The sequence below is a fragment of the Papaver somniferum genome, chromosome 2 (assembly GCF_003573695.1).
Source record: "Papaver somniferum cultivar HN1 chromosome 2, ASM357369v1, whole genome shotgun sequence".
Taxonomy (NCBI): Eukaryota; Viridiplantae; Streptophyta; class Magnoliopsida; order Ranunculales; family Papaveraceae; genus Papaver; species Papaver somniferum.
In genome coordinates this window covers 131,408,175-131,423,238 of record NC_039359.1, presented here as the reverse complement: position 1 = coordinate 131,423,238, position 15,064 = coordinate 131,408,175, and the positions used below count along the sequence as shown (strand labels likewise).

At 38.0% G+C, this 15,064-nt stretch overlaps 2 protein-coding genes and 3 pseudogenes across 2 annotated transcripts; 2 read left to right on the top strand and 3 right to left on the bottom strand.

The window, feature by feature from the left end:
• The first annotated feature begins 2,175 nt into the window (after nt 1-2,175).
• LOC113353951 lies at nt 2,176-4,194 on the top strand (annotated as a pseudogene).
• Nucleotides 4,195-6,044: 1,850 nt separating this feature from the next.
• LOC113351968 lies at nt 6,045-7,930 on the top strand (annotated as a pseudogene).
• Nucleotides 7,931-8,083: 153 nt separating this feature from the next.
• Nucleotides 8,084-10,234, bottom strand: LOC113353950 (annotated as a pseudogene).
• Nucleotides 10,235-10,345: 111 nt separating this feature from the next.
• LOC113349135 (L-gulonolactone oxidase 3-like) lies at nt 10,346-12,573 on the bottom strand. Its single transcript, XM_026593056.1, has 2 exons — nt 11,575-12,573; nt 10,346-11,486 (listed from the first exon to the last, which is right to left on the bottom strand). Exons 1-2 carry the CDS (start codon nt 12,527-12,529, stop codon nt 10,669-10,671), a joined length of 1,773 nt encoding a protein of 590 aa, XP_026448841.1. The 5' UTR covers nt 12,530-12,573; the 3' UTR covers nt 10,346-10,668.
• A 224-nt stretch (nt 12,574-12,797) lies between these two features.
• On the bottom strand, nt 12,798-14,386 carry LOC113349136 (E3 ubiquitin-protein ligase PUB23-like). The gene has a single exon (XM_026593057.1). The coding sequence runs from the start codon at nt 14,116-14,118 to the stop codon at nt 13,060-13,062; it is 1,059 nt and encodes a 352-aa protein (XP_026448842.1). The 5' UTR covers nt 14,119-14,386; the 3' UTR covers nt 12,798-13,059.
• Between the last annotated feature and the right edge of the window lie 678 nt (nt 14,387-15,064).

The window sequence follows — 15,064 nt, the reverse complement described above, 5'->3', positions numbered from 1 at the left end:
TACATTTAACAATCGTTCACGGGAAGTAGAACTTTAAAATTCCTAACAACATATTGTCTACGTGTGATAAATATCTTCCATTTTGAATATGTGTCCAACTCCAAACCATGTAGAGTGCGTGCTTGCAAGGAAAATTTACCACATTTATTAATCACTTTCCCTTTTGTAATGATTTTGTGGTTTGCTTGTACTTATAATCTCTTTTCTACGGATGTTTGAACTGCCAGATCCAACAAAAATGGTGTTAAGATGAAAAAGATACCCCATAAGATGAAATGAGGAACTAGGCAATTGGGGTACCAATCGTGCAGCCATAATTTAACATATATGGAAAGTTCTATACGCAAGAATATTTAGGAACAAAGCACATACATTGAGCAAATTGTTTTTGAAATCAAATTTACATCAGAAAGATACCCATGATTGACACTCGTCAACATGTAACCAGTGGTTCTGCAAATCATGTAACAAACATTTATCACAATTGGGCTAATTATACTTAATTGCTTTGAAAATTTCAGGAGACCAAGATCAGGACACCAGAAAGCAAGGAAAGGCAGTCGAGCTATGACTCTAGCTTCAATGGAAATATTTTCTTGGGCTAAGTTATTCCCCGGAGCAGAGTTGAGCTAGAAGAAGACCATAAAAATAATTGTCATCAAAATACTCAAAACCAAAAACCAAGTGTTAGTCATCAGAATTCACCTAGAAGATCTTTCCCATTTCATGTAAAGCAGGGACGGGCCTAGCAAGGGGCTAACCCGGATTCTAGATCGTCCCTAGATTTGCTGAATAATTTTTTTAGTACACATGTTTACCATAGTTTTTGGAATCAGCCCAACATTAGGATGGAGTTAGCCCATATTCAAAACTTGATACGTGTGTATGCTTAAAAGAGAAAAAGAAATTTCTCTGGTTGTGGGTGGTTGATATATGAAAGATATAGTGTCCCACTCCACCGGCAGTCGAAGTCGGAAGAGACTTCATTCCTCTGGACAAAGAATTTAGAAGATTATCACTCATTTTTGTTTCTGTAAGCTATACTTTTTTTTCTATAATCACACCTTGTTATTGTTTTTTATTTGTCTATCTATCTAGCATGGTACAAGTGAACTAGAATTAACTTTTAATCACGCTTATTATTCAGAAAAATTTTCGCGGCCTTTGGCCGCCATGCAAATTATTGCCATTCCAACCCTACCCAAAAAAAATTCTTGGGTCCATCCCTGATGTAAAGACTATATAAATTTGGGTTTTATTATCTTATGCATGGATGCACAAAATAACAACCAATCATTGAATTGGGTAAGTACAGAACAATCTAAAAATCAGAGGCTATTTCTTAACGTGGTTAGTTTTTTTTTCCTTTTTTGGAAAAAGAGGTATTAAGACCTCAATACATCATATTACGAATTGTCATTACATCTTGATCCCAGATTTGGATGTTCAGGAAGTTTAATAAATCCCATAATTTATCTTCCGTCCAGACATGCTTAACATTAAAATTATTACAGAATAAAGAGAGTTTTACTGCCCATATGATGTCTATTATTTTCACTAAAATAAAATCCTGGGCTCTAAAGTTCATTTCAAACTTTTTAGTATTTCCAAAATCTTCACTGATCCTGTATCTTTGTCTGCGAGCTTCTGCATACAATCCCACCGGTAGCACTAAAGTCTGCTCTGAATCGCTCCTAATGATGGACATTACAACCCATATCATATCTGTTTCTAACTCCGATTCTGCCCAATGATGCTAGAGACTTGTACAACCTCTGTTTTTGCAACAATTTTTTTATAGCAGAAAGCCAGAAACTGAAGCGGTAGAATACAGACTCTCATTACTTCATTAATTAATGCATTATTTTCTCTATCAAGTTAATCAATCAAGCCATATAGCTATAGGACACCACCCGAATATTTTATTTGGTTAACTCGTTTATGCATCATCATACCCCAATAATAGAGTTGATAAGAACAAGCATTTCCAATACATAGAGTTAACAATTAACCAAAATATTACTACTAAATAATTAAAATGTGACCAAATAATTCACAAACTCATTAAAGAATTGGAAAATTATTACTGTATTATATGACAACAACAAGACGTGGATATCACCCCCATCCATAGTCCCCTTTCCACCTCCTATTCACATTATTGTTGAAATTTTATATTGTATTTTACTTCCTGAAGACTTCTATAAATAAAGATGTTCCCGTTCAGTTTGAAAATCCTCCTTCGCTGAAAATTTCATTACTACTCTAAAAATTTCATTCAATCTTGTTCAGTTCTCCAGTACTCCTTCCAACTTTTCTTCAACATTAGCTAGCTATGGATATGTTCTGCAAATCTGTTCGCGAAACCAACTCTTCTTCTCCTTTTGATTGCCTTCTCTTCGGTATATATACAACTATAATTAACTAAATTGTCCATTAATCAATTTTAAGCAAAAGTTAACTAAATTGTCGATTTTATGTTGTGATCAGATCTTGATGATACTCTGTATTCCTCCAATACTGAAATTGGTGCCGCTTTGAAGACAAACATTGATGGTAATCAAGGCCTAGCTAATTTGGTTGATCAAGTTTCTAAAATGTTCATCTTCTTAAGGTTTTAATCGTTTTGTATTTCTTCTCCAGATTTTCTCGTAGAAAAGTTTCGATATTCAAGTGATAAAGCATCAAGTGTTCGAATTGAACTTTTCAAAACTTACGGAAGTACACTTGCCGGCCTTAGAGTAAGTTCCATTAAAAGAGTTAGTTCAGAAAGATTTAAAAAGCTTCATAATGATTCTAACTTAACTGTATTGGTTCTTTGTTAACGTAGGCTTTGGGATATGATATTGATGCAGATGATTATCACAGGTAAAATTGATCGAAACTCGAACAGAGTTGAAGTTAAATTATGATTAGGAAAGTCCATGGACGGCTATATATAATTTATGTTGCTGTTTTTTTTTTTTTTTTCAGTTACGTACACGGAAAGTTGCCTTATGAGTTGATCAAACCAGATATTCAACTACGTGATCTTATTCGAAGCATTCCTCAAAGAAAACTCGTAAGTTATATTTTTATATACATTTCCTTCTTAAAAATCTTGCTTGCCTGCGTTGCTGGAGCATTTTTTTGATCAGTAAAATTTTGTTTCTTATATTTTTGTCAGATTTTTACAAACTGAGATAGAAATCACGCCGTAAAAGTATTAGAGAAGTTGGGATTAGAAGGTTGTTTCGAACAAATTATATGTTTCGAATCAATTAATCCAAACCTATCAAAATCAAATGATCCTAGAGCATATCCAGTCTGTTTGAAACCATCGGTTGATGCTATGAAAATTGCTATCGACATTGCAAATGTTGACCCCCGTCGCACGGTATGTATTTGTGGTCTCATTTCATTTCTTTGTTGCTGTTCCTTTTATTTGTCGGTCTGTTTTTGAATTTTGACTTTTTCGCTTTTAACGTTTTTCACGTTTTTTGTTCAGGTGTTTCTTGACGATAACGTTCATAATATCGCTTCTGGCAAATTTGTTGGCCTTCACACTGTTCTGGTAAATTATTTAGGCTCAATGGCTTTATCCTGTATTTTTATTTATTTTTTTATTTTTTTTAATTTTTACCGTACTTTAGCGAAAATTCGGTAATTCACACCTTAATAGCAACATTCTCTAATTTACACCTTAATAGCAAAAATTCGGTAGTTCACATTTTTTTTCAATAAAAGTATCATTTTTTTTGAAACACAATGATGCACTGTACTTAATTTACACCTTAATAGCAACATTCTCTGATTTCTGACGCTGATTTGTTTATTTTGGAATGGATGATAATGAAGGTGGGGAAGGCGGTGAAAACAAAAGAAGCTGATTATGCATTGGAAAACATTGTGAATCTCAAGCGAATGGTTCCACAGATATGGCTCAAGATTACTGCTGCTACTTCAAGTGTACGTGACAGTGGAGATAAAAGGATGTCACGTACGAGGTCCAGAAGTGACATTGAAGCTACCATCTCTAATGCGACAGCTGTCGGGGCTTGATAATGGTTGTTGCTGGGTCATTTTCTATGTACATATTTTCATCATGTATGTCTTTTCATTTCATGTGTAAATTTTCTGTTTCTAAATAATCGATCATTTGTTTATTTGTGGAACTTTTAGCAAAATCAAATGAAGTTTGTTTTAATTTTCTTTTGATTGGGTAAAAAATCTGATGTTGACGAGTTTCAAACTTACATTTCTAATCGTCTCTCATCGATTGCTTTCGATAAAAATAATCACCCATTGGCGATATTTTTGTCCTTTGTTCACCCACATTTCTCAAACCAAAGAATTTAATTTATAAATTTGATATCGTTGGAAATTTTAAAAGTCCCGCGTAACGAGTTTTCTCTTGGCTTCATTTGCATTCTGATCGAGAACTCAAAATAAATCATTTGGTGATGGATGACATATTATACGAATGTTGCAAACGTTTTACTACCTCTGTTTCTGGAAAGATGATATTTTCATTTTTTTTCTTCATTTTAACCTAAAAATAAACCAAATTGAAAAAATGAAACTAACATTTTTCCAGAAACGGAGGGAGTATATCTTATCCATCGAACTAGATTTGACAAACAGATAGCGATGGGCATCACTACCATTAGCACCATCAGCTAAGCATTATGCTTAGTTAAGTGATCAGACTCGGCACCCACTAATCATCAACGCTTACTCATCTCTAGTTCTACATTACAAATTCATTAGAATTGGAATGAAATGAAATTCAAAAGGGATCTTATGTTCTCGCAATCTTTATAAACCGATATGGATGGACATCGCCACTAGTCAGCAATGGGTAAAATCTCAAATTCTATCCCGTATTAACTTTTTTGGGATTCGGAATTGGAATGAAATGAAATCAGAAAGAATCAAAATCTCTCACATATTTCACAAACAGATATGGATGGATTCGGCATCAACAAATCGCTAGCTGAGTCATCGCCCACCAATCATCTTTATCTGGTTTTGTACACATCTCATAAGTGTGCGCCGGACATCTATGTTATAAAAGGTGCCCTGGGCGCCCTAGGCGCACGAGCCACACAAGGGCCCCCAGGCGCCAAGATGTGTACAATTTTTATTTTAATTTTTCCGCGGGCGCCTAGCACAACATAACCTGACATTTCAATCTAATTCATAAATTTAGTTTTCCGAGTGATATAATGAGCTCAAAATTATTTTTTAACACGAATGCAGCAGGTGGTTGATTCCATTTTGCTGAGTGATCATTAGGTGTAAGATCAAGTTGGTACTTTATGTATCTTTTTATTTATTGTTCATTTTTGGCATCAAATTTTTGGGAATAATGGAGCAAGAAAGCTGCAAGTTCATGTGCAGAGATGGATATGCATTTGTAAATGTACGTACTTGTTTTTGATAAACAGCTGGTCTAGAAACTCGGTTATAGCATCAACTTCTACTTTCTTAGATCCCTTGTATAATTCGAGTATGATAAGTGGAACATTTTCACATGCAACCAGCATGTCAAGAAGTGGTTAAATATTTCTTCGGGCTACATGATAGACACATAGATGCTTACATGAGAAATCGGCAGTGGACTCTCGTTTGATACAACATCCAGGTAGCCATCTTGGAATGTCACCCCAATCAATTCCCTACCTTGGGAGCAAATTTTGGATTAGGTGTTGTATGGACTACAGATGACTCCCTGGAATCTTTGAAATGTGAAAAAACACAGCCGAATTTGGAATCTTAGGATTCTCAGAAGCCTTGCATTTTTAATTCTATGGTTCACAACCCTTGTTTTGATCCCTAGGAGTTATAAATATCTTTAAGATAACTGCAACTATCAAATCTTCAATAACTATGTGGACGGTATCTTCGATTCGGTGGTCGCATCTATAAATAAAAGCTTAAAATTGAACTAAATAATAGTGGTACCTCATTTGGTAGTTAACTTTGCATGCATGGGTTCCCTAGGCATATGTCTGTCACTACTCTTCGGTTTCGTTTTGCTTACATGGGATTCAATGGTAATCATGGAAACAAATGCAATGCCACCACCATCGCCAGTGAAATGCGACAGAAATGGCTGCACACTCTACAATGCATATGGTGTTTGGGACGATAGGAGGGATTGTCGGGCTCAAAGAGTAGTTTTCCCTGAAACAGAAGAAGAATTACTATTAGCTGTTGCTGAAGCAAACAAGAAGAAACTGAAAGTTAAAATTGTGACAGGATTCTCTCATAGTATACCCAAATTGGCATGCCCACTTCGGAATTCTTCAGTGCTTATAAGTACTGCAAAATATAACTCAGGCATAAAAGTTGATGTTAAGAATATGACTGTTACAGTCGATTCAGGTGTAGGCTTACGAACTTTGATCGATAAGGTAGAAGAAGCTGGGTTGAGTTTAGTCGTTTCTCCGTACTGGGAGGGATTGAGTATTGGAGGAATTGTAAGTACTGGAGCTCATGGAAGTTCATGGTGGGGAAAAGGAGGTGCAGTTCATGATCATATTGTAGGCATTAGTGTCATTGTTGCTGCCAATGCCTCGGATGGTTACGCAAAAAAAAATTCAACTTGATGCTCAAAACCCTCTATTTAATGCTGCCAGAGTATCTCTAGGGATGCTGGGTGCAATCTCAAAGGTAAGCTTGGTTCTACCAGTTTTTGACTAGCATGTAGGAAAACTCAAAATCTTGACCATTGTTGCAGCCAATGCTCAAAATCTTCTATGTGGCATATGCATCCTCTAATATATGCCTGTCCATGTAGGTAAAGATCTCGCTGGAAGCTGGATTCAAAAGAAGCATTACGAACGTATACCAGAATGACACCAATTTGGAGGATGAATTCATGGATCTTGCACTTGCACACGAATTTGCAGATATCACTTGGTATCCTTCCTTTCATACTACGGTATACAGGAAGGATGATAGAGTTCCGTTAAACACTTCGGGTGATGGAATCAATGACTTCATTGGCTTTCAACCAACTTCACTCTTCATTTCTGAATCTACAAGGTCTACAGGTAATTTATTATTCTCGGCACATGCCAAATTTTTTTGGCTTGCCCAATTTCTTTTACATGCATTTGTTGCAATAACTTTGATAATTCTGAAATGTGATTAAACAGAAGAAAACATAAAGAAGACGCGGGATATTGAAGAGCAGTGCGAATTGGCATCTACACTTGTAGGATACAAGAAATCATTAGCCAATGGTTTGAAAAACGACGGAGTTAGTTTCACTGGATACCCAGTTGTGGGTCGTCAAGGAAGAATGCAAGCTTCAAGTTCTTGTTTATATTCACCAAAGTTGACCCAAAGTACATGTGTCTGGGATCAAAGAATCAAAGGATTGTTTTTCTATGAATCAGGAGCTGTATTTCCAGCTTCAAATTTTGGAGACTTCATTCGAGACCTTAAAAAACTAAGAGATCTTAAGCCAAGCAACTTTTGTGGCCTAGACATGTACATCGGCTTTTTGATGCGTTTTCTTAACGCATCCGAAGCGTATTTAGGCCACTCTGAGGATTCCGTTGCCGTTGATTTCACTTACTATCGGGCCAGTGATCCCTCAACTCCAAGAATGAATCAAGATATTTGGGAAGAAATAGAACAAATGGCCTTCTTTAAGTATAGTGCAAAACCTCATTGGGCAAAAAATAGAAACCTTGCATTCTTTGGTGTGAGAGAAATATCCAAAGTTCAATAAGTTTCTTGAAGCAAAGAAGGTGTTGGATCCTGGAAACATGTTTTCTACTGACCTGTTAGATGAGATAGTTTTCGGGTTGAGGGATGTGCAATGGAAGGACAATGCATCTGTTCTGAAGATAAGCACTGTAATCCTAGGCTGGGATATTTCTGCCAACCAGGCCTTGTATATACTGAAGCTAAAGTTTGCAGGCCTTCATTTTAGTTTCCTTACACGGCCATACCACTTGGCACCAGTAATTTAGTCATTTTTCAATAATCCTTATATAGCTATTACTGCCTCAGCGAATCTTGTAAATGTGCTTACTGAAATTTTAATGTGCTTACTGAGAACATAAACTTAAAATGACAACTGAATTACAATTTGTTTTTTAAGGCCAATTAAGAAGCTGAAAACCTACATACTCTAGCTTCATTATATACGATGCCTGGTTTGCAAAGATATCCCTTGCTTGGATTGCAATGCTTATCCTCTGAACATATGCACAGCCCTTCCATTGCACAACCCTCGCCTTTTGCGGCTTCATTTCCATAAATTATCTCATCTGACCAATCACTAGAGAACATATTTTCAGGATCCAATTGTTTCTTTGCTTCAAGAAACTTTCCAAAATGAGGATACTTCTGTTGCACACCCAAGAAGGCGAGATTCCTGTTCTTGGCCCAATGTGGCCTTGCCCCATACTTAAAGAATGCAATTTGCTCTACCTCTTCCCAAACATCTTGATTCAGCCTTGGTGTTAAAGCCTCGTTAGCTCTATAATAATTGAATTGGACAACAACAGAATCCTCTGGTTGGCCTAGATATGCGTCAGAAGCCTTCACGAAACGTATTAGGAACCCGTAGTATATGTCAGCTCCACAGAAATGTTCTGGTTTCAGATCTCTTAGTTTCTTTACATCTCGGATGAAGTTTCTAAACTATGAAGCTGAAATTATAGCTGCTGTTTCGAAACAAAATGCTCCTTTGATTCTAGGGTCCCAAACGCATGTGCTCAGGATATCCAATTTAGACGTATATAAACACGAACCAGATGTTTGCATTTTACCCTGACGACCCACAACTGGATATCCAGTGAAGCCTAAATTTTTGTTTCTCAAACCATTGGCTATCAACTTCATGAATCCCACAACAGTATCTGCCATTCTACATTTACCATAGACATTCCGTGTCGCCTCCTGTACTTCCTCTGCAGTATCCAATAAATTACATGCACAACACATCTGACGACTCAAGTATGAAAGTTGATTAGAGAGATTGGATATTTTAACATACCTGAAGACCTTGCAGCGGTGGACGTGACAACTAAAAAAGATTGGAACGGGAAGTAGTCATTGATGCCATTTCCGGAGCTGTTTAAGGGAACTCTATCATCTTGTCTGTAGATGGTTGTACGTTTTGATGGATACCAGGTGATATCTGCAAACTCATGTTTCTGAGCAAGGTCCATGAATTCATCCTCAAAATGGCTATCACTGTTGTAAATATTTGTAATACTTCTTTTGAACCCAGGCTCCAATGAAAGTTGTACCTGTGGAACATATTATTGGCATGAAGTATTTTGAAGTGCAGAAATGGATGTGCACACTGCAAAGGATAGTGATACAAATTATGTTATCCAAGGCGCCCCAGGCACACGATTCGCCGATATGCACCTCGCCTTGCCTAATATGTGCACAAGGCCTGGAATGACTTCATATATAGGGATATGTTGTCAAAGGAGAGCGAGGCGCCCGCAAAGGTGCCCAAGGCGCACGATGCAGAGTGTGGGCGCCTCATAAAACATAGTTATTGAAAGTAGTGAAGACAACATTTTGACCTCACCTTTGAAATGGCCCCCAACATTCCTAGAGACACTTTTGCTGCATTAAAATTTTGATCTCGAGAATCAAGCTGAATAATTTTTGCATACCCTTCAGATTCATTTGCAGGAACCACAAGCCTTAGGCCAACAACATGGTCATGGACAGCACCACCTTTTCCCCACCATGAACTTCCATGAGCCCCAGTGCTGATTACTCCTCCAATGCTTAAACCTTCCCAATATGGTGAAGTAACTAAACTCAATCCAGCTTCTTCAACCTTATTAATCAAATCGCGCAAGCCTACTCCCGAATCTGCTGTAACAGTAAGACTCCCAACATCAACTTGGATTCCTGAATTGTACTTAGCAGTGCTTATAAGAACAGAATTTTGTGTTGACTTTGTGCCTGGGCATGCGAGTTTGGGGATCGAATGAGAGGAACCAGTTACAATCTTTACTTTCAGTTTCTTCTGATTTGCATCAGCAACGGCTAGTCGTAGTTCTTCTTCTGTTGTTGGGTAGATTGTTTTTGGTACCCAACACTCTTTCCGGTCATTCAATACACCATAAGCACTGCGAAGAATGCATCCAGTTGCATCACATTTTACTGGTGATTGTGGTGGCATTGCATATGCCTTGGGTATGAATGTTGAACCCAACATCAACAGCCACAGACAAGAAACTAACCATACAAAGCTAGCCATTGTTAAGTTCATCATTCTTGTTGCAGATGCAAGTAATGAAAGAGTTGGAAAAAAAATGAATTTAAGAGTTGACTTGAATTACTATACTAGTATTAAGTAATTGGGGTCTAAAGATTCTCCACATAATGTGCTGGATTTTAATTAAGAATATGGTGGCTATGGATACAACTTGGCTTGATCTGTTTATAGTAAGCAAAACTTCATTGCAACTGAAAGTGGTGGGTAATGGTTGTATGTGTTGCTGGGGGTTGTCACATGAGTACTTTTCAAGCCATGGGGTCTTGCAGTTCAGAATAAACCAAATCGAATACTAAAAACAAACTGTTGTCGACAATTTACACTCTTCCAGCAAAACATGAGGACACTGCCAGACTGCCAGTGCATTTTATTGGAAGTACAAACTTAAAATCACAACTACTTCATAACTGACTGTTTTAGGCCAATAAAGAAGCTGAAAACCTACATACTTTAGCTTGATTATATACAATGCCTGGTTTGCAAAAATATCCTTTGCTTGGATTGCAATGCTTATCTTCTGAACATATGCACATTCCTTCCATTGCACAACCCTCGGCCTTTTCTGTTTCATTTCCAAAAATTATCTTATCTGACCAATAACTAGAGAACATATTTTCAGGATCCAGTTGTTTCTTTGCTGCAAGAAATTTACAGAAGTTGGGATACTTCTGTTGCACACCCAAGAACGCGAGATTCCTATTCTTGGCCCAATGTGGCTTTGCTCCATGCTTGAAGAATGCAATTTGCTCAACCTCCTCCCATATATCTTGATTCAGCCTTGGTGTTGAAGCCTCATTAGCTCTATAATAGTTGAAATCGACAACAACAGAATCCTCTGGTTGGCCGAGATATGCGTCAGAAGCCTTGATGAAACGTATTAGAAACCCGTTGTATATGTCAACACCACAGAAGTGTTCTGGTTTCAGATCTCTTAGTTTCTTCACATCTTGGATGAAATTTCTAAACTTTGAAGCAGGAAAGATAGCAGTTGTTTCGTAGAAAAATAGTCCTTTGATTCTTGGATCCCAAGCACATGTGCTTAGAGTATTTGAGGCGGACGAATATAAACATGAACCAGATGTTTGCATCTTACCCTGACGACCCACAACTGGGTATCCAGTGAACAGCAAGTTGTTGTTTTTCAAACCATTGGCTACCAACTTCTTGTATCCTACAACAGTATTTGCCATTAGACACTTGCCATTGACACTCCGTGACGTCTCCAGTGCTTTCTCTGTAAATCGCAATAAGAACATATGCTAAGAACTGCAAACCACTCATACATGTAAGTTAAGCAGATGGATTGGAAATTTTATGAATACCTGAAGACCTCACGGTTTTGGAAATGAGGATTAAATTAGACTGGAACCCAAGATAGTCATTGATTCCGTCCCCGGAGCTGTTTAAGGGAACTCTATCATCTTGTCTGTAGATGACTGCATGTTTTGACGGATTCCAGATAATATCTGCAAACTCATGTTTCTTAGCAAGGTCCATGAATTCATCCTCAAAATGGCTATCATTGTTGTATACATTTGTAATGCTTCTTTTGCACCCGGGCTCCAGCGAAAGCTTTACCTTTGAGATGGCGCCTAACAATCCTAGAGACACTTTTGCTGCATTAAAAATTTGATTTCGAGAATCAAGGTGGATAACTTTTGCATATCCTTCGGTTTCTTTTGCAGGAACTACCAGACTTAGGCCAACAACATGATCATGAACTGCACCACCTTTTCCCCACCATGAACTCCCATGAGCCCCGGTACTAATTAGTCCTCCAATACTTACACCTTCCCAATATGGAGAAGCCACTAAACTCAATCCAGCTTCTTCAACCTTATTAATCAAATCGCGCAGACCTACTCCCGAATCTGCTGTAACGGTAAGACTCTTAACATCAACCTTAATCCCTGAATTGTACTTAGCAGTACTAATAAGAACAGAATTTTTTGACAACTCATTTCCTGGGCATGCCAGTTTGGGAATTGTATGAGAGAACCCAGTTATGATCTTTACTTTTAGTTTCCTCCGATTCGCTTCAGCAACAGCAAATCGAAGTTCTTCCTCTGTTGTTGGGTAGATTACATTTTGCACCCAACACTCTTTTCTGTCATTCCATACACCATAAGAGTTGTGAAGCTTGCATCCAGTGGCATCACAGTTTACCGGTGACGGCGGTGGCATTGCATATGCCTTGGGTAATGATGTTGAACCCAAAATCAATAGCAACAGAGTAGAAGAAACTAACCATACCAAGGTAGCCATTGTTAACTTCATCTTCCCTAGAAACTAAGAATAAGAGAGAAATTATTGCTGTGTAAATTTCAATTACACAAGGGAGTTACATATATGGAAACAGTATTATACTCCATTAATATGAAGGATATCTTGCACATATCCCTGATATTCTGCAACATTTTCTTCTTTGCTACATTTATTTGTGTAGCTGTAGGTAATTCCCTAAAAGCAATGTGTATCAGAAAATGAAAAGCTAAATCAATCTTAGAAGACATCCACTCACATCATACTAATTAACTTCAAAGCAAAGTCAAAAAAGAATGTGAATTAAGAAAAAGACTTGACTTTGGTGCCAAAATCACTTCACACCCAAGAAAAACACAGCAGAGCAAACCCATTTCAGGGTTCATGTCCAATTTTCAGATTTCTTTATGATCTAAGAAAAAAAGAGTGCAATTTTGAATAAATCAAGATCTTTTTCCCAACATATGCACAATTCTAACTTTATTAAACATTTTATTATTGCAAACTACAACATCCTCAATTCCACCACATCCACAGTGACACCCTTAATCAAATCTCAACCCTGAATCCATTGATTTCACCATCACCATCCCACCTTCATCACCAAAATCCAACCTTCCATTCTCTTGTGCAACTTTCAATAACTGTGTCCCTTTTCTTCTCCCTCTAGCACTGCACTCTCCTTGCAAAGCCATAAATACTGCCCTCCCAACTTCTTCTGGTGGGCCCACCATCTCTCCACCACCACCACCACAATAAATAGCAGCAAGGACACTAATGGCACTCTCTTTACCTCTCCCAACCATCCTTCCCATAACTTCAACTAGCATTGGGACGGCCAAAGCATGGGCCCTGATTTCAGCAACCCCTTCTTCAACTGTGGATATCAATTCCAGTGCAGCTAATGCTCTCTCTGCTGCCGCCCCGTCTAACTCTGTCAACACCTCCACCACTTCCATCACCGCCCCTGCTTCCACCGCCACGTGTCTGTTCTTTTCTGTTAAGCACAGAGCTAGTAATACTTTTGTTGCCGGTTTTGCCCCTTCTTTATCTTTTAGACTTCTCACTATTTCCTTCATTACAGTGACCGGACATGTGGGTTCTTTACTTACATCTGTCGGTGGGTTTGGAACTAGAGAACGTTCAAGTAAGTGTAGGGTTAAAAGACGTGAACCGGTTGTTCCAGTTCTGAGTTGAATCTCTGCGACTCGGTATAGTTCTAAAAGATTAGTGCAAGGTGGTTGTGGTGGCGGTGGTGGCGGAGGTAGTGATGGCTCCTCTTTAGGTGTATGGTTTGAAGTTGATTCTTGATTCAAAGTTGGTGGATTTTGTACTGGAAATCTCCATTGAGTAAAGCTTTGAGATGTTGTTGATGAAGAAGATGAAGATTCTGATTCAGGATGCGGAGTTTGTGATTTCGGATTATTAGTTGCGGAATGCGGTGGTTGTGGGTTAGAAACTGGTGGCGATGGGAGTGTAGAGGGTAAGTGAGAATTAGGATTAGGAGTTGTAGGACTGAGAACAGATCCAGTGCAGTTGCGGAACATACCACATGAGAAGAGTGGACGAGGTGGGGTTTTGAGTTTCCCATGGTGGGTTTTCATGGTGGAGGGATTAGTGACGATGATGATGGTGAAGGGAAGAAGTAGAGAGGGTTGTGAGCTTGCTTTTATCTGTTCTATGTTGTGAATTGTGATGTTTAATACTGAATTAGTAGTAGCTAGGGAGAGAGATATGAAAATGAGATGAGGAGGAGGAGATATAATGGTACTGAAAAAGTGTGTTGCAGAAACTGTCACTCTGAATTTCTGAAGTTAACAGTTGCACTCACTACACTGAGAGTGACTTGATAATAACAAAAGTGTCCTACTATTCTATTATTGTACTGCACTGAAAATAACATGTCTGTCGCCCAAACAATTCTCGAACCACTCTATCTTAAATAGTCCAATTGACTCGTGAAATTGTCGGGGCACAGGCACTGTGGTGATTCCTGCGGCCTGCCTATAGGTATCACCGGATGGTTACTGAATCCTGATTATCCAATACGGATGAAGCTCTAAATTAATGTTTGGGCCAAAATCTAACACAAAGTTAGACTGAAATTTTCAAGATTGATAAATTTATTTGGCTTGTACCCGATTCCGTATAAAACAAAATATCTTTCAACTGGCATACCCAAGCAATTTGGTACTCCAATTAGAGGTAGAGGGAATTTTATCCAAAAAAGAAAAACAAAGTAGGCAGTAATTAAGGGTTTTTGCAAGCAGGATCCGCGATATCAATATCTGCATATATAATATTGATACAACTATAGCAATACTCCATTCCCTAGCCTAGACACCAATTCCGTGTACAAGAGAGAGTTCAAGATGGCTGAAAGTTTGTGTGTAACGAGTTTTGAAGATTTCGGGTAAGGAAATGATCTGGTTGAAGATTTCGGGTAAGGAAATGATCTGGTTGAAAAGAGATACTCCCTCAGTTTTTGGAAAAGAAATACTATTACTTTTTCAGTTTTGCCTACTTTTAGGCTAAAATGTAAAAGTATAT

Bases quoted from the DNA above. Each gene is read 5' to 3' on its own strand.
- LOC113349135 (XM_026593056.1), bottom strand. From the start codon at position 12,529: ATGAAGTTAACAATGGCTACCTTGGTATGGTTAGTTTCTTCTACTCTG. The intron at 11,487-11,574 runs GTATTCATAAAA...TGCGATTTACAG, and splicing joins CAAAACCGTGAGGTCTTCAG to AGAAAGCACTGGAGACGTCA.
- LOC113349136 (XM_026593057.1), bottom strand. From the start codon at position 14,118: ATGAAAACCCACCATGGGAAACTCAAAACCCCACCTCGTCCACTCTTC.